The sequence below is a fragment of the Nilaparvata lugens genome, chromosome X, assembly GCF_014356525.2.
Source record: "Nilaparvata lugens isolate BPH chromosome X, ASM1435652v1, whole genome shotgun sequence".
Taxonomy (NCBI): Eukaryota; Metazoa; Arthropoda; class Insecta; order Hemiptera; family Delphacidae; genus Nilaparvata; species Nilaparvata lugens.
The window spans coordinates 69688797-69709210 of record NC_052518.1 but is presented as its reverse complement, the minus strand read 5'-3'; the positions used below and the strand labels follow the sequence as shown (position 1 = coordinate 69709210).

Genomic DNA, 20414 nt, shown 5'->3' with positions numbered 1-20414 from the left:
AGTAGATCTATATATTAATGAATCTAGTTTAAATTAATTTTCACTTGGATTGAAAATTGGCAACTTTTGCAGGTTATATAAATATTATTATCAAAGAACACTGAAATACCAATGGTAACATCAGATCAAGCTTAATTCGATAACCGGTAACCAAGATATATAGACTATCAAAGAAGATTAATAACTTTTACTACATTCATGATAAAATTGAGACTACGGTATTTCGAATAAGAATGTATGAAATTCCTCCAATATTTTAGATGAAATTTATCTCAAAATTGGAAAATGTCTCCATTTTAATTCACAATATTAATAGACTTAGCGCCAATCCCAACCAAAGCCCTGCGTAAAGAAATATTCAGACAGCCCTTTATTACCTCTACCGAATTGAAACTATAATAATCATCCATTAATCAAATGCATTCTTTCAACAAAAGTTACCTTGACTTGACCAGTGATTGGTGAGTTGCATACCCTAATGCTACACTTCGGATTTGTTAAAAGTTCTTTGGAAGATTTGAACTACAAACTTCCAGAATATCAATTTACAAAGGTTCAGATTGAGAATATTATTCAAAATTGGTTTCCATGATCGGGGATTGGCATGGATTCGAGGAATCAAATTGAATTGTATGGAATAAACTGAGGAATCAATTCGAAGAAAGTTGCGTGAACAATAAGAACAGCAAATGATAACAAAAGCCATACTCCCAGTCAATTCAATCATTGCAATTACATATTTGAGAATCGTAATTCTAGACTAATCTGTGGTTCTTAACCCTTTCTATCCCAATTTATGAAAAAACAAGATGAAAAAATTATTCTGGTGTTTTTATGTTTCAAAACACTCTTGAAAATGAGAAAATAATTTTCCCCAAATTTTTCTCACCCTCCAGGGGCCCCTAGGGGTTTGTTGTTTTAAAACAACATTGGGACATTTGGGTCATTTCAAATACATATAGTAAAAAATTTTGGTTTTGCATTAGAAAAATCAATGGTACTTTCATCATGCTTTATTCAAGGAAAGGTGAATGATTTCATTATGGAATCATTTCTAATCAATAATTTTTTCTTGATTTCAACATTATAACAATGAAAGTCATATAATAAAATTCTCAAGAGTAGTAAAATGGATTCTCAAAAATGTGATACACAGAACCAGATTTTGGTGACTAACTTATTTATTATATTCATAACTGATACATATTTACATAATATAAAAACGTGAAATTGAAACTGAAAATAAGGTTCTAAATATAATAAATTTCCTACTTTTTTAAAACTATATTTTGGTTACTAACTTATTTATTATGTTCATATCTAACTGATACATACTTACATAATATGAAACAAACTAAAAACTGGAAATTGGGGGTTTTCATATTATAAATTTACTACTTCACTACATCTACTTACATCTACTACTTTATCATATTTACTTTTTTTGTGGAACAAGTTGTTCCTTGTAGCCTATTGGATTTTTTTATTTTATCTATGGTAATCATTGAAGCACATTCTGTTTGGGACTGAGCAAAGATGTACTCCACATTTTGTGCAATACACCTTGGTGTACCCAGTCTTACACAGCTTGCAACGTCCTTGTTTTGCAAAATACCCATGTTCGTGTCCAATATTTCTTCCAGTGTCTGGAGAAAAAGGGAATTATGAAGCTAGGTTACACTATGTAGCAGAGCTACATGTAGCTCAGCTATAAAGCTCTGCTACAAGCTCAAAGAGTGACTTTGGAGATATGCTATATAGCAGTTGAGCCTATTTTCTCGGCTATATAGTAGAAAATGAGCTATCCAAAATTTAGAAAATTATCCAATATCTTCTCTCTCTTCTCTGTGCTGAAAGCATCACAGTAGCTTCGCCAAAAGCAGTGGCTGCTGCAAGAACTACATTCTTCTTTGGCATCTGGTTGGGATAACTAAGCAGTGAATAATGGTTTATTCCAAACTATATGTAGCTCTGCTACATGAAATTTGCATAGATCTCCTTATAGCAGAGCTATATGTAGCTCAAATTCTATATAGCTCCCCAGCTACATATAGTGTACACTACTATAATGTAATGTATAATGTACTATAGTGTACAACTACATATAGTGTAAACGTAGCTTTAGGCTATTTGCTTTCATACCAATGAGTCCTGTAATACAGGACTGCTGACTCAGGTAATGATTTAGATTGCACAGGTAAAACAGACTTTTGAAAATAAATTGGAGAGAATCTTACCTGTACATTCTCTTGTAGAGGATCAGCAATAATATTACTGTCCGGTATCTTGATTTCTAAGAAACTATTCAACTCATCTTCAGGAAGATTCATGAGTTTGTCTAAATCTTCATTATCCAAGATTTTGTACATTATAACGAAAAACAATCATCCACAATAATTCAATAAACAATAACTCCACAAACGCATTTGAAAACTGAAACACAATAACATAACCTCAAAGTCACCTCACATGTGACTCCTCTAACGGCCCAATGTTGTTCTAAAACAACAGACATAAAATTTTGAATATATATGATATTTTTGTTCAAGTTTCTATTCCTATGACTGATATTTCATCATGAAATAATAAACAACTATATGGATATTTTTTTATTCTTATTTTCAGTTCTTTAGAATTTTATAAAAAATTATAAAAACCGAAGAAAATTGTCACATTGAAGTGTTGGCACAATTGGATATGACAGCTGCTTTTTCAGAAATTAGACTGCATTTTGAGTGCTCTCTAGTGGTATAATACTAAACTAGACTAATGTAGCTTTCAAACAAGGCCAGTAGATGGCAGATTCATTCAATCACTGATCCAATAGACATCATAGAAAGTCATGTTGTTCAGGAACAACAGTGGGATAGAAAGGGTTAAAGGCTGGGAATGAGCTTGTACAATTATTATTGAAATCCCACACAAGACAATATGGTTTGTTCATTAAGCAACATGGAGGAGGAAGTAGATATAGGTCACTTCATTTCAGGTGCTTAATTCTTAGCAAATACAGGCGAAATTGTTTTGACAAGATATGTCTTTTGCGGCCGGAGTTAAAAATCCTTTCAAATTGGGATGAATGACATTAGGCCTATACTCGTACCAGAGAAAACTCCTATAATTGTATTCTGTGCTCGTACGTAGTACGAGTTGATGTTGGTGTTACATGGAAATAACAAAATTCACCTTTTAAATACAAGAATTGCCTTCGGTCTTCTCTCTTTTCGAAGTTGATCGATATTATTTATTTATTTTGAGATCTCACAACATCAATTTTGAGATCTTTAGGTTATATTTCCCAAGTCTTTTTTAGTATCAGTATTCTGTACTTTCTTTGATATCGTAGCAAGAGACATAAGTATTATACTTTCCATTACAACTATATACATGTGGGAAACTGATCATAATATTCGAGAATACTTTGCATCATGTAGGCTTCTCTTTTTATTCTCAGATTGTAGACATCGAAGGCTCGATATTCTTAAGAATACAGAATGATTTTCAATATTAAAGCATGGAACAAAGTTTTTTCTCAGGAATACTTCATTCATAATCGGTCCGATTATTCAATTATGCATAAAATATAATTTGTTTGATTTGAATTTCCAACTTTGTCTTGAAGTTGAATGAGCTTAGAGTTGATAGTTCAAGTAATCTCTGGTTTTCTACTTCATCAGTAAATGCACAAAACGCTACTTTTTTGGCTTATCTTTGTAATCAATCTTGATTACCAGCTTAAAATTTAAAAATATTTTTATATTTAATATTGTGCTCATATGATCGATTTTTTGTCTTGTGATTTAGATACTGTAGCCGATTGAGCTATAGACAAACTGTAAAGCTCATCTTATTAGTGAATAAAGGATATATGTAATAGTGCAATATATTATAATAGAACATGAAAAGGATCTTGACTCTTGAACTTTGAAATAATTAACACAGATCACCAGACTACATTGCCCTCGCTTTTTTCTTTTTGGTCGTCAGGGTTTATCACCCTGCACAGCTCTCACCCCCCTTTCCATACCTTCCAACACCTCTACATCAACCATTCTTCCCTTATGATTTCGACTGCATGCTTTGCCCACAATATCAGTACTGATCGGTTCTCTCCTTTTGTAATGGCAGGCCATTGTCCACTGTCCACTCCCTGTTTAACAACCACTCCTTCTCTGTCCAACATCACTCACTCTCTCACATTCTTCCTCCCTTCTTTTCACTACACGTTGTCGAAATCGAAGCGTTTTGCCGCGTTTTTGGATTTTGGTCTTCTCATCTACTCTAGTCTCTGTAAGTGTTTCAGTCGAAAAGGATGCAACAACATGCACCACATTTCGCATGTAAGTGAAAAGTTCCAGTTCTCTTTACAGTGCTTCAGTCGTTTATTAGTTTTGAAATAACGTGAATATTTGATCTTCTATCAAAAAATGTAAGTACATAATATTACTCTAGAACTCTAGGTACAGTTTCGAATACGATAATATATTCATATTCATGCTTATGCTACTATATACTGACAGTTCTGAATATGGATGTGCAAGAGGATGTGTTCCAATTATGTATTAATATCTTATAAATAAATTTCAACTCAATGACATGATTTTACAATTATGAATATAACAGCAAATAATAATAATAATAATAATAATAAATAAAATAACAGCAAATTCAATTTAATTATTACCTTACGGTATGTAGTTTCGACTATGGAAAAAGAAATAATTTAGCTATTTCAGAAATATTCAACCTCAAATTTTATTGAAATGAAAAAGTTTATATTTATTTATTTACATTTAACAATTATCAATATATTAACTCAATTCATTTCAAATTATACTTAGCATCTTGTTCACTTATTAAGGTTCTACTTCATTATTATGTTTTTGGGCCTATTGGACCTAAGATATGCAATATATTGATAGGCTCAATATTATAAATCGAATAAGTTGTTAACATCCATGATGACAACAAAAAATATTCCTGACCATATGAAAGTGGAAAATTCAAACTGATTTTATAACGTGTAATTTGTGATTAATATGATTTATGCTACCACTGTACATGTTTTCCATATCTATTTCTGAATCATGATATCCTGTTATCCTCATAAAGGACGAAGGAAAGAGTCAATTTTATTGACAACCGAATAACTTTGATCTGTAGAATGGTCTCAAAGATATGCTGATTTCAAATTTTGAAGTAATTTAGTCAAAGAGTTCGGTACAGTAGCTGTTATCACGAGTAACATATCGTGCTAACGCTAAAATCCTAGAGTCCAAATTAAGAACTCGCTACACTTGTTCAATGAATAAGGTAGAAAATAATCGAGATAAAACCTTTCTAACAACAATCCAGCATACATATTTATATATCGTACCTCTTCTCACATGTGAAAAGCTACAAAACGTTGAGGTACCGACGCTTCTTATTCAACTGTTTATTATCATTGACTGAATTCAATATGCATAAGTAGAGGATGGAGTAGATGTAACAACAATAAGCCTACAAAAAGTAGATGAATAATATTTCTACCTGCAATATTGATACCTGTAAATTTGTTCTATTGTTGTCAAATTTTCATTTGCAGGGAAATGTTTGCGATTGGCAATGTATGGAGAATGATTATAATGATGCTACAGAGTAATACGGTATCGAAAAAAGAGATGAGCAAAAAAGTGGAAGCATACATTAATTATTCATAATGCATATCTCAGCAACAACAAAAAATTTAATTGCTAGAAGAAAACTCAGGACACATTGGATCAAATGTGAATAAAACTTTCAAAGGTAAGATACACCTTATAATTAGGTAAGATAATTGTAATTACCTACCATCTCATCATTTTGCGCAAATACTTTTAAATTAAATTTCACACTCCTCAACTCACTCACTCAGTGGCAAGTAATGCTGTTGTAGAAACACCATCTACTTGGCGTTATACATTATATTATTTCAGAATCATCACAATAATAACTTTAATCCACAATGACAACCGAATTCCTTTTACGGAAGTTATGTTATCAAGTCAGTATCAATACGGCATTAGATTTTCTTAAAATAGTTTAATCATTAGAACTCATAAACTAGAAGTTCAAGTAGTAAATCATAGTGAATTATTAATTATATTATTATTACAGTACTAAAGTGATGAATTCTTTTCAACTTATACAGTATTTTTTACTGTCGGTACTCTTATCTGTACCGGTATTACATTTTTCCAAAGAAAGAGCTTCAATACATATTTTTCTTGAAAAAATTACATTAAGGAAATTAATTTATCAGTGTTCATTTCATTTTTTTCTTCTCTGACTCCTTTTTTGACTCGCGCTTGGCGCTCGGTAACCTCCTGTGTGGTGTGATGTACGTGTAGCTCGCTCCAGTTGGAGGGGCTGCCAGAACAGTTTATGAAGAGAGGCTGCATACTTTCTAATTTCTCTGTATCCTCCGCTCATACATAAATTATTTTCCTCCATTATTTTTACCTTTTCTCTATTTAAATTTTTATTGAATCTTCATTCCAATTTTTCTTTTCCAATTTCAATTTTTCTGCATACCCCACTTCCACACTGGTAAAGAATTCTTTATAATTATTTTTATTCCAGTTTTACTCTTTTTCTTCCATCTCTAATGAAAAGTCCTGTTATTACATTCAGTTTGAATTCAGCTTCCATAAAAGTAGCCCAATTAACACTTACTGTAACTATATTTTCATAAATTAATACTTGACATTATTTCATTTTATTAAAACGTTGTAATCCATTATAAATATACCCTTGAACATTTCTTAGCTTCAACTTATTTAATAACAATTCTTTTGTAATAAGATATCAGTAATTAGTTCATGAAAGATGTGCTATTTTCCATATTGCTTGTCTGGGGTTTTTCTCACTCATTCCATTAATATTTGTATATATATCTGTAAGTATCTGTATTATGATTCTTTCCAATCCTAAAATCTAATCTCATCCTTCCAGGTGTCTGCCAAAGAAATTTCTAAAAGATGGTCAATGAGTCTGTCATTGGAGAAGAAGTCAACGATTGGCTCCTGCAACCGAAATTTAGAAGAGCGCGCAGGTGAAAAAAGTCTTAATATGGTTAATTATGATTTAATTGTATCTTAAATGAGAATGGAATATAGTTTACCAAGCAATAGTCAAGTGAATTGCCTCTAAATTCGGGGTTACGTTCTGTAATGACTCATGGATGTTTTAAATCCGTTAATTGCACATACCATTATGTAATTTATCACATTACATATAGGCTATAGCCTACATAATATGCCCTGTAATATATTATATTACCGATACTCAATATATTTTTCAACGAATAAACTAATACTTGTCGTGTTAATAAAGAGAAACAAATAAATAGATAGTCAATTATAGTTAATATCAGGTCGAATTCACCGAGATAACTTTTATTTAAGCTTTAAAGCCTCTACTATTATATACTATATACCTCGGGAGTTGCCTACCTTATTTGCAAAATATACTTGTTTTGATGTGTAAAATAATCATTCAAGTATTCGTATTTTACTATTTTGGATACGGTATATTTTTCCTTTTTCTATTTGTTTATTCAAATTTATATTGCATCTTTGTATCTTGTGAAGCAATAAAAATGTATTATTACTATTAAAGAGGGCAATGAAGAACAATTTTGTGTAATAAATAAAATGAAAGTTCATATATTGCATAGTTATTGATATACTTCAATCGACACATAAGGCTATAACAATTAACAGTAGGCTATACTAAAATCATAATTTCTCAAGATTGGACTTAGTCAACGAAATATTATTTGGTCATAATTTTATAGAACAAATGCCAATTTTTACATGAAAAATGCCCATTCAAATTGACGAATCGGATATTTTCAATGATTTGATATTCTATTCTTTTGTTCTATTGATTTGAAATACAGAGTCGTCATTAAAACATTCTAGTTGTATTTATCTAGAGGTCAAAAATTACATTTTTAGGAGAGCAACTGAAATAATTCAATACGACGAGCTCTTATGACAATAACTTTGTATTTCTAACAGATAAGTAAAGTAAACATATTATTTCCAAATTTAGACGACATTCTTAATAATAATTATTATTGATTGATTGATTGATAATGCACATAACTAAGTTTCTCAAGCTTCCAATTTTGTTATCTGTTGAACTTGATCTGATGTAGGCCTACATGCAAATGCTTCCGTTTTTTACTAATTTTTGTACCTGAAGTTATACAGTGAAGATGAAATTAAAATTAAGTTGATTTAATTTTTGTTCACAGACATGGAGAAAAGGAGAAACATCTCGCTGTATGCTGAAGTCGATGAAGACGAGACAGTAGAGGATTTTGGAGCTTCAGCCATGAAGTGCAAGCACAGTGTCTAAACACTTTTTGAGCCTGATTATAATATTATATTGAGAAAATTTAATTCCAATCAAGTAATATACTATATAAGATGTGAATGCGTTCAAGTAAAGGATTTATTAATTAATTTTGAAGTCATGTAATTTTTCACATCCAGCTGAATATCCATTTTATTCTAGAAAGTAGATTATAATTTTTGTCACATAAAATTGAAGATATATTTTCCATCACATAATATTTAAAGTGGATTATCATAGCTTTTGATGACTTGGGTGATCATGAAATTGGTTTATCCTGCAGTTATGCAGATTGATCTTAATCAGACTGATATGGTAGTTATTTTATAATGCTTGGAAACGACTTTCAAATAATATGGTACCGGTACTGATATATGGAATGAACAATACGGTACTGACTCTAAAGGACTTATTCCAACAATTGACTGTGCTTTTCAAATGGTTTTCAACTGGTTTACACATGAAATGTTGCCCACTTAAAGCATTGTAATTCATTAGAAATGAATTCGAATGTGATTTTATTATACCATGAAATGCTATTTAGAGTGATTTTACAGTAGCCTACATTTTGAAAGATTCTTGAGAACGTTTTCAATAATATAAGTGATACAAAATTATTTTCAAGTAGTTGAAAAATCCAAATTTTGCCCATTCACAGAACTTTTGATCATTGTAAAGTAATTCAAACAGGATTTGGAAGTATGTGTATTCTACTTTGAAATGCTTTGAAGAGATTTGAAAAGTACATAAGTCAATGATTTTGAATGATTCTTAAGAACTTATTCAATTATTTGAAAGTGATTTCAAATGATTTTCAAGTCATTTAAAAGTGATTTGAATCTACTTTGAAATGCTTTAAAGTGATTTAAAAAGTACATGGATCGATGATTCCAAATGATTCTAAAGAACTTATCCAATCATTTGAAAGTAATTTATAAATCACAATTTTGCCCACTTAAAGCATTGTAAATCATTGTACAATCATTTAAAAGTAATTAAAAGTGATTTAAATCTACTTTGAAATGCTTTAAAGTGATTTAAAAAGTACATGGATCGATGATTCCAAATGATTCTAAAGAACTTATTCAATCATTTGAAAGTAGTTTATAAATCACAATTTTGCCCACTTAAAGCATTGTAAATCATTGTACAATCATTTAAAAGTAATTTAATAGTGATTTAAATCTACTTTGAAATGCTTTGAAGTGATTTGAAAAGTACATAAATCGATGATTCTAAATGATTCTAAAGAACTTATCCAATCATTTGAAAGTAATTTATAAATCACAATTTTGCCCACTTAAAGCATTGTAAATCATTGTACAAACATTTAAAAGTAATTTAAAAGTGATTTAAATCTACTTTGAAATGCTTTAAAGTGATTTAAAAAGTACATGGATCGATGATTCCAAATGATTCTAAAGAACTTATTCAATCATTTGAAAGTAGTTTATAAATCACAATTTTGCCCACTTAAAGCATTGTAAATCATTGTACAATCATTTAAAAGTAATTTAAAAGTGATTTAAATCTACTTTGAAATGCTTTGAAGTGATTTGAAAAGTACATAAATCGATGATTCTAAATGATTCTGAAGAACTTATTCAATCATTTGAAAGTGATTTCAAATGATTTTCAAGTAGTTTATAAATCACAATTTTGCCCACTTAAAGCATTGTAAATCATTGTACAATCATTTAAAAGTGCTTGAAAGTGATTTAAAATTACATTTCAAAGTACTTTAAACTGATTATTTTGCTGCTTGGGCTAGTACGTTTTTACTATGGTAATAGAAAGCTATATCAAAAACAGCCATAGCTCCCTTGTTTTCGGGTATTTTCGAAAATGAGACTTACGTTTTATAGAATCTAGGGTCGCTGAGTCTCAATCTGAAATAAAAATTCCTCCATTATTGGACGATTTAGATTTCGGTGAAGAGGATAGCCTTGAAAAGTACGGCAGGCGGGACTCGTGTAGCTCAAAACAAGTGTGTAGTGAGTTACATGAATCCTATGAATAAATTTAGAAATCTATACACCTATCGAATGAAGATGTCAATGTGTTCAGCAGATAAAATGTACAATAGCCTTCTCGTGCTGTATTTTTGAAATTAAATTATATTATTATATTGGCAACATACAATTACAATGTTCAACTAATATACCGGTCACACTGCTTTCAAAAAAAAATTAATATGAAAGAATCTAAGAATAAAGGTTGATAAATCGCCTTGTATATCTGATATGATAGTAATGTTTATTACATTAACTCAATTTAGTTAGCTGCGGACATTCTTTTATATTAGTGATGTCATTTCAATAAAACTGTTTTGAATAAGTTTTACAACTAACAAGTTTGTGAATGTAGCCTACCTAAAAATTTAATAAATGAAGTATTAACAAATTGGCACCAAGTATACTTAATCTTTACAGATAAATAATAATAATAGTAGCTAGTAATTAATATAAAAAGTTTATAATCAAGTAAGCAATAGAAAAAGTAATAATACAAAATTGAACAGTATAAATAATTTTTAATTAGTTATATTGATTCAGTAAAAGATACAATATGTTTGCTATTGTAGTAGAGGAACACAAAAGATCGAAGAAAATTATAAATATGTGACCGACGTTTTAATTGGCGAAGATACTATGTTTCTACACAGAATTTCTCAATTATAATAAATAATAGTAGCCTACAGTAGACTTCCTCTAGTTTGGCAGCCCAATGGTTTGGCCATTCAAAAACAGAATAAAATGTCTCATTTCGATTAATTTGTACAGTTAATGATGAAAGGAATAACTACCTAGAATGTATTGACAGTTTTATCCTTAGTATTTTATTGATATGAAATTATGTATTGCAAAAACTTTTTCAATAATTGGAATCAACAAGACTGAACAACAAAAACATTAGAGAGAATCGTCAAAAGCTGATTGTTGGTGATTTAGGTTGTGAAAAAGAATACTGAAATCATTTTATATGGTTATCTCAACCTTTAATATTTGATTAAACAACCAGTTTGTCCATTATTTCTCAATTTTATAGTTTGGCCAGTGGTCCGGTCCCAAGCTAGAGGAAGTCTACAGTAAATCTTCATTGACATTCATTTTCAAATAAACGGTTCCTTAAATTACATTTAAAAATAAGATAATAGGTTTGAGAATTCTTATTACACTATTATAACATTATTTTTAAGTTTCTGAAAGTCGAATTCTGTAAGACCTTTCCATATATTTTTATCACTGTTCTAGTTAAACGTTCCCTATCTCTATAGCGATAGTGTCCCATGCGTAGATCAGTTCATCTATCCAACTTGCTAGTGGTCACCCTATCCACGAGAGCAAGACCGCAGGCGAGATGGACATATTTCATAGTAATTTTAGTGAAAGTTTTTCAACCAATGATAGTTGATCCAATAGTGCTTAATAAATTAGCATAGTCTAGAGTGTGGGCGCACACAGAGAGCGGTCAGCGTCTCAGGAGGTTGAAGATATAGATATAGGTATCCATATTCATATTATCTTCATTCTTTCAAGACCGCTGTTGCTTGGAACGTCTAACCGCTCTCTTTGTGCACACGTCCTAAGAATTCGGAACGTGAATATTGGCAAGGCAATAAAAAAGCGAAGCTCATTTTTTATTTTTTAATATTTTGAGTGATCACAGCTCAGTCCAAATCAAAAATGTCATGTCACATGCTTTGTCTGCAATTTCTTTTTTGAAATAGATAAATAAATCGCAATAAGTATAAAGTAGCAACGCCGATAGCACAATTTTTCGCCAAAAATATAAGAACGTTCCGTTTTCAAACTACCGTATTCAATTCCTGTTACAATAACTATAGAATAACATAGCGTGGTCATGGCGAGTCTTGTTTCCTATTGGAGGATTGACTTGGCGGTCATTTTAGGAGAATTCGACACTTTATGCTACACTATTTTAATAATAATAATAATAATAATTGTATTTGAGCAAGATTTATAGACAACGCAATTGTCTAGGAGATTCAGATTACAAATAACACCACCAATATTTGTATGAATGCATTTTATTTCATTTTGAAGAGTCTTCTTCAGACTGTATCTATATTATTTATTCTAGTGTAGACAATAGGCCCTGTAAATTCATTCATTCATTGTACAAAACACTATAATCATATAGTTATGACATTGGAGGAAAAACTAGGCTGAGCCTGTACTATTTCTCTTCAAAAATTTTGAAAGAATGTTCATGCTATCCAAAGGTTGAGTTTATGAAATCACACACTGCTTCATCACATTAATTGAACATTTTTCACGTATATTTTACAGAATTTAGAGCCAGGAAAACACAACTCACTACTTAGCACAGCTGACAATTCAACTATGGATTAATAAATGGTAAACTGTGTAGCTTCAGGGAACCTTCGTCAACACTTGTTGACACATACCGGTCAAAAGACAAATTTCTGCGTAATTTGTAATCATATACAATGTAAACCGTATTTGGGGGATAATTCATATTATTTATCCATCTTATATGACAGTAAATACTTGTTTTATCAATCAAAAGATAGATAAGTCTAGGACAATAGGATCCACTCCCAGATTTTATCATAGCAAAACACGAAAATTCCTAAAGACTGTCTTGTGCTGGCTAGTTGGAATTTGAACTGAAGTTTTCAATCAATCAACTATTTAGATTTTATTAATATTAGAATATGTTATTTGAATTAACTTTTAACGCTTATAAATTTCAACTTAATTTGTCTTTTAACTTTCAATTTTGAATGTCTATAAAGCAAATAATACGGTGATGACGGTACGTATCAACTTATGACGAACTATGGATTATAGTGATAGAAATTATGGATGCTCTGCAAATCAATCAGCACCTATTTAGACTGTAACCTCATAATACATGGGCCTATAGCTTATATTATAATTTTTTTTGGATCGTTAACGAAATAATGATTCATTATACTCAAATAATTGTACCTTCATAATCTATTAGTAACCATATAAAATATCACCTTATTATATAAATTTGATACGTATAGCTGTAGTTATAAAAATAGCTCTCTCCCATCTTATTCGTATAATAATCCGTAAATCTCTCTGAAACAGTCAGTTCAGGACTCAGGTCTCATTAACTCTAGGTCTCTGTTCTAGGTCTTCCTCTCTGTTAAAATCTGAATATATGCAACTCTCGTTTGCGTACAGGCATTGCCCATGCAGACCAGTTTCGAAAAAGTTATTTAGCTTAGTGTATTCATTATATTATAGTTTTTATTTTTTGTTGTTCTTATTGAAAATGTATCTGAGTATAATTGAAATTTTTATTTTGTAATTTGCATTTATTGGGAAAAAAATATATTTCTGCCTGCCTCTCTATAGGTCTAGGTCTAGTTTGAACCGCTGCAGCACGTAATAAATTCATTATTATTTTCAAGGTGCAAAGATCTTGATTAAAATATTGAAGAGTTTTCAATTTACACTTGAAAATGGCTCTTGAAGAGTTGAAAGTAGACGTGTTGTGTTGAAATGAAAGTGCACCTGATAATATATTCTATTGTGTTTCAATACTTTCAGTAGCACTAAAAATGAAAGTGAGTATTACAGAATGTTCAAAATAACTACATATAGCCTAATAACTTAGACATCACAGGAACACCCATTCATCGTAAAATTAACTTTACATGTCAAAATTTCAGCATTATTATACGAGTATAAGAAGAAGAAATTACGCTAAAATTTTCGTTCATGATATCAAAGTTTTAAAGAAGTTAGTAGGCTATCCGACAATAAATGAGCCGAATTATTTAATCAGCCTATCGATATTTTAATGCATCAATACAGTAATGCAAACAAAAACAAGTTTGTCTATTAGCTCTAGAGGTCTGATATCTTTTTTCAAGTGGAAAATCAATAAAAAATAGCCCATTGGAAATCAGTTTCAGTTCCCATATAAGCCTGTAAATCTGTGATGTCTAATTCGCTCCGAAATACCTGCTGACCACACCGTATTCTATATTCACTATAATTCCTGTTTCATAGGCAAGAGAGCGACAGCACACACTAACACAGCAAGCAATGCTTTTTTATATCACAGCTCTAAAAAACTCTAAAGACTTGAACTCATCTAAGAGGCACTCATTTTATTAATCACAGCAATTCAACTAGAAACAATACGATATTTAACGAAACTATATGAATTTCCAAAATACATACTAATTAACACGCAGCTCACACCACAATAGAGTAAAAATAAAGCTATTTATCTACTATCTTTGCTTCTCAATACATCATCTATGATTGTTATTGTTTGTAAGCAATACAGTAATTTATTTTGTAACTTATACAATCAAATTGATACATGAACTTTCATGTATAGAGTGTCCCACAAAAATTAAATCTCAATGCTATCACAGTGTTTCCACGTGGTGGATTGCGGGTGAAAAATAATAAATACACATTTTTCCAATGACATTTTTTCCTTGTAGAACGCTTTAGTAGTACTAAGATCAACTTTTTGTGAGATATTCTTTTAAACAGATTATTGTTCAGCAGATTACGAGGATAATACCGAGTGTTTAAAAACCTTTGAACAAGTTTTACATTAGTGTTTGGATATGGCTGATGATCTGCATATAAATTTACAAGAGCAGAAATTTTATAAGCAGTTTGAATACCGTTTAGATTTATCTTATCCATGTTGTTCTGAAGGTCATATGGAACATTTGTTATATTTTATCAACATTTATTTTTTAGTATTATTAGTTGGTTACATTTCACTCATATCCTGTAATAAATATAACTGTTTACAGTCTTTTTCAAACACCCGGTACTTTAAAACAGCAGTACGCGAACTGAATAGGTAGAAAAGATTAACTTATAAGTAGATAATGAAAAATGTTGAAATCTAACTAGAATCATGAGAAAGTGAGAATGTTAGTATATGTGGGGCGTATAGCAAGTGCCAACTGATACTTGATAAGCATGAAACGCGGTTTCTAAGGCAATGCAATTGAATAAGAGTGGAAAATATTCTAACCTGATGAAATAAAAAGAATGTTATCATGGAAAATTTTTATGATTATTAAAAGGCATTGCAGTTAATTGAAGGGTAAACTAGACAATGCTGGCGCAAGAAAATGTGATTGTTCTTGGTTATTCAAAAGGACATATTGCAATCAAATTAAGAAAAAATACAAAATATTGGTTCAAGAAACAATGTTAGTATAAAAAATTGTCATGATCCGCGCAGTAAAGTAGCATGTGAAAAGAAATATTAGAAATTAAACAAATGAATAATGTTGATATACGTAAACAACAAATTAGTTTGGTCAGTAAATACGAAAGAAACCCCAGTTATAAAATTCCTATGTAACAAGGAGAACTATTTAGAGATAGGTTGTTAAATTCAAATTTAACCACTTAATATATTTATTGGATCAATATTTAAATTGAATAATAATTCGTACCTTCAATAGGACTCAAACTAATAGTTCTTCTCAAGTGGAATTTCAACTACCTGTAATCGAAGTCTTCCAGAAAATTATTATTCCTCATTCTTTCTTTTCTCTCTCACTCAACCTCTTTCTACTGGAGTTTCCTCTCTTATTTGGCCCACATACTTACTCTCAACTTACACATAACACATACAATCAAATTACTAATACTTCTTATTTTCATACAGATCAAAAATTATAAACAGATAAATCACATGTTAAAAGTGTGGAATATTCACACAGTATAAGGCAATTGACATCAATGACGGAAAGTAGACTAGTTTCTCTAATTTGCTCTCGTTTTGGTTTAGTATGTCTCAGATACCTCTTCATCTTACCGGTAGGCCTAGAATTCACTTAAGTCAGCAACAAACCACAGCAAATTCAAATCTGAAACAGATAGAATTCAAAGGAAAATTATAAAAACTCATTTGAAGAGTACCCTCAACAGATAATAGTGCAACTTCATTCCTAATTATTACATCTTTTCATAATATATTTTTACATGTACATAATAATGTAAAGCTTTCTGAATAGTTGTAAAGGTGATATTGTGTTAGTTATCCATACTAAATGAAAAGCCTGATATTGCCCAACCACAGATTTATTTTTAAAAACTCGAGATAACGTATTCTCGGTATACAGGTTGGTACACCATTATCAATCTCTGATAATCTCTGGTAAGTGTGTGGTAGGACAATAAATAATCTTTCCATTCTATAATATAAAGTATAATTTATCACTAAACTCACTGCTGGCGTACAAGTTTATTTGAACAAATAGTTTCATTCCTATGAAGTGAAAAAATGTATTCAAAAATAATAGACTGTCCACTACTTGGCCCATCTGTTACAAATTCAATTTATTTTACCATCATTGCATATTTTTCATAGTGATAAAACGTATTCCTATTATTCTAATATAAAAGTAATATTTAATATAAGAAATATCATGAATAATGCAAATATAAATATGTTATTTTATTGATAATATGCACTTTTTATTCATATTATGGTATTTTTGTCTGTTTCAACTCATTCTAATCCAGATATCTGAGGTTCAGTTAAGTTGAAGACAATTCACTTCAAAGATCAAAGTTTCGAAATTCATTCACTCCTACGGTTACTGTTTGACAATTTTGGAAACACATTGTATCATGTTTTTGATGTTGAATTAGATTAGATCCATTCATCCTAACAGATCAAAAATATGAGAACAATAAATATCCCAAGTCTCACCCAGCCAGACACCCTTTTGAAATCTTCTGCAATTTACTCCTCAACAAAGTCAGCTCTAAACAGTTTATTTAATCCCTCACTTCAACCCTCAAACTCATACCTCAATAGTTAAAATCTAACAAAGGCCTTCGCTCTGACCCCAAAACTTTTATTAGCAAAGCAGAAAAAAGCTCGACTGTAGTATTACTGAACACCACAGACTACTACATCAATGAAGCCAACCGTCAACTCACCAACCCTGAACAGTATCAACTCCTTCCTTCCTTCTAACAAATCCATAAGAAAGTCTTCAAATTTATGAAGCAATATGGTCCATCTGAAGGCCTCTCGGACTCAGACATCAACATCCTTTATCCAGACTCTCCCAACATACCACGCTTCTATCTTCTACCAAAAATTCATAAAGATCCTGATCGTCCCAACTGAACGAATCTCTGTCCTTGTTGATATTCACCTCCTACCCGTCGTTGCCTCCCTACCCGCTCACCCAGGGTGCTTGGAGCTGCTTCCAGTCCTGGTCTCAACAGATAGCAATAGTACCATAGCTACAAACTGTTTAATTAAATTAAAATGAATTTCATCATATCATAATAAATTTCACAGCTATCAAATATATATATATATATATATATATATATATATATATATATATATATTATATATATATATATTATATATATATATATATTTATTTATTTATTTAATGTTCAATAAAAATGGAAAATAAATTTCATTCAAGTTCAATTCTACAATTCCTTTCTCCAATTTCAGTCTAATTCTTCTTTGATTTCTAATTTTAAATCTCCTCTTCTCTATCAATTCATAAGCTACACCTTTCCTTATTCATAACCCACTCAAATCTTGAATCTCCCGTTAGTAACCGCCCCCTAAATACCCCATAATGCTCCCTGAATCTGTACCCTTTTTCTCTCCATCCGTCTGCAACGCGTAATCTGTGGTCTGTGGTCTCTGCTGCTACAATTGAGTCTCCGTGCCTACTCTGTGGTCGACCGTTGGATTCAAAACCGCAGTCTGCTCGGTTGAGGAAGGAGACTCAGTCTCCGAAAATTTCCCCTCATTTCTAATGTAAGTTTTTAAGTGTTTTCAATCTATTTATATCGTGTCTCCTGTTTTAATTTATATATATATATATATATGCAGTGGATCCTGTTTATATTCATATTATAAAACTTTAAAGTGTTTTCTGTTAAGTGATATATATATATATATAATATATATATATATATATATATATATATATATATATATAACAGAAAACACTTTAAAGTTTTATAATATGAATATAAACAGGATCCACACGACACAAATAGATTAAAAACACTTAAAAACTTACATTTAAACGAGAATTTTCGGGGAGCTGGGTCCCCTTTGTCAATCAACCAGGAAGTGAAGTGGTGAGATTTGAACATTCTAACGGTCATGACCACAGAGACGCGGTAGAGACGTTGTGCAGACCTTAGAGCACAGACGAATGAAGGCGCACTGATTGAAGGAGCACTACGGGATCAGTTGGTGGGCCATGATGGGTTATTTCAAGCGGGAGATTTCAAATTTGAGTGGGTTATGGATAAGGAAAGGTGTAGATTATGAATTGATAGAAAAGAGGAGATTTAAAATTAGAAATCCGAAATGAAGTAGAATAAAATTAGAAAATGGAATTATAGAATTGAATTGGAATTAAATTTCTTTTTATTTCTATTTTAATTTTTATTTTTATTGAACATTTATTATATATTTGATAGCTGTGAAATTTCTTATATATGATGGAATATATTTAAATTTAATTGGACAGTTTGTGTAGAGTTGAGAGTTATGGTACTATTGCTGTCTGTTAAGACCAGGACTGGAAGCAGCTCCAAGCACCCAAATAAAAGCCAATTCTTTTGTCTTGACATCTATGGAGTGTGCTGTGGGAGGGAGAGTGGCAAGGACTTTGACTTTGATGCATTATTAGTCAAAGTTCTTGTTGTGCTCAGAGCCATGGGTGGGGATGGGTAGGGAAGTATTATTTTCAAAGGAAGCCCTGTGATTGTTGATCCGGAGGTTTAGGGCAGTGGTGGTTTCACCTATGTTGAAGGCAGGACAGAAGTTGCAGGAAAGGAGGTAGATGCAATTTTTGGAGATGCAATTACTGGATTGATGGATTTGATGGGTGTAGTTGGTGATAGGACTGGTAAAGGAAATGGAAGGATCAGTGATAGGGCAGGTTTTACAGCGGGGGCGTTTGCAGGGTAGGGTACCAGGTGGAGTTGGGATTTCATCAGAGGTGAGTGATTGGTTTTTATTAAAAATTCTTTTGAGATTGGGAGGCTGCTTGTAAATGAGGGTGGGTGGTTGCTGGAAAAGGTGTTTGGTACAGGGATTGGAGGAGACGACATGGAACAGATCTTTAAGGACAGGCTTGAGGTTTTCGATTCCAGGGAAGTAGGTAGTGCAGAGCTTTGGAGTTTGTGGGATTTGGGATTTTTTTGTGGTTGGATTAGTGTCTGTTTTGGAGGAGATTTGTTTCTATAACAACCTTTCCGGATAGTTACATTTCAGGAGGGATTGTTGGTGTTTTTTGAGGTACTGGTCAAGGTGGTGGGGATCACTGCAAATTTTTTGGCCTCGGATTGAGAGGGAACGTGGGAGGGATCTTTTGATGTGGTAGGGATGGCAACTCTCAAAGTTTAGGAACTGTTGAGTGTGGGTGGATTTGGTGAAAGTATTGGTGGATAGGGCATTGGAGTTGGAAAGGATTACGTTGACATCTAGGAAGTTGATGGAGGATTCAGAGATATTCCAGGTGAAGGAGACAGAGTAGTTGGAGTTGAGTTGATTGAGGAAGTGGGATTGTTAAATTTATGTAAGAGTGCTAAATTCAATTAATGTAGAGTTCCCGTAACATTAGAATTTCATTTGATTACCAAGTCTCAGTTAAAAAGGAGTTATTAATTATTAATATCGCAAGCCAATATATAATGAAGCCTAATATGATGCCATGCTGCCTGAAGAAAGATGCCAGCCATGCAGTGAACAAATTTTCATGAGTGAGTGCATGTATATTATGGGCCCATATAAATGTGAGTGATTTATAATATTATTATTTCAAAATCTCTTCGACTCAATTTTCCATAGACAAACTTGTATATCGTTTGTGGAAATTCTGATGATACACTGTCCAAACTTGAGTCGGGCAACCCTTGGGTGAAAGCACTACATGCTCACCCTTAATAAATTTATTAACTTGAAAGAACTCTTTAAAATTCAAATTATATTGTTTATGGGCTTAACCCTTC

At 31.5% G+C, this 20414-nt stretch overlaps 1 protein-coding gene across 1 annotated transcript in view; it reads right to left on the bottom strand.

The window, feature by feature from the left end:
* The window catches only part of LOC111056142 (trehalase), a 258221-nt gene that overhangs the window by 48614 nt on the left and 189193 nt on the right, over nt 1–20414 (bottom strand). The window contains 1 exon segment of the mRNA XM_039441525.1: nt 10242–10274. Within this exon segment, the coding sequence (XP_039297459.1) occupies nt 10242–10274 (33 nt within the window).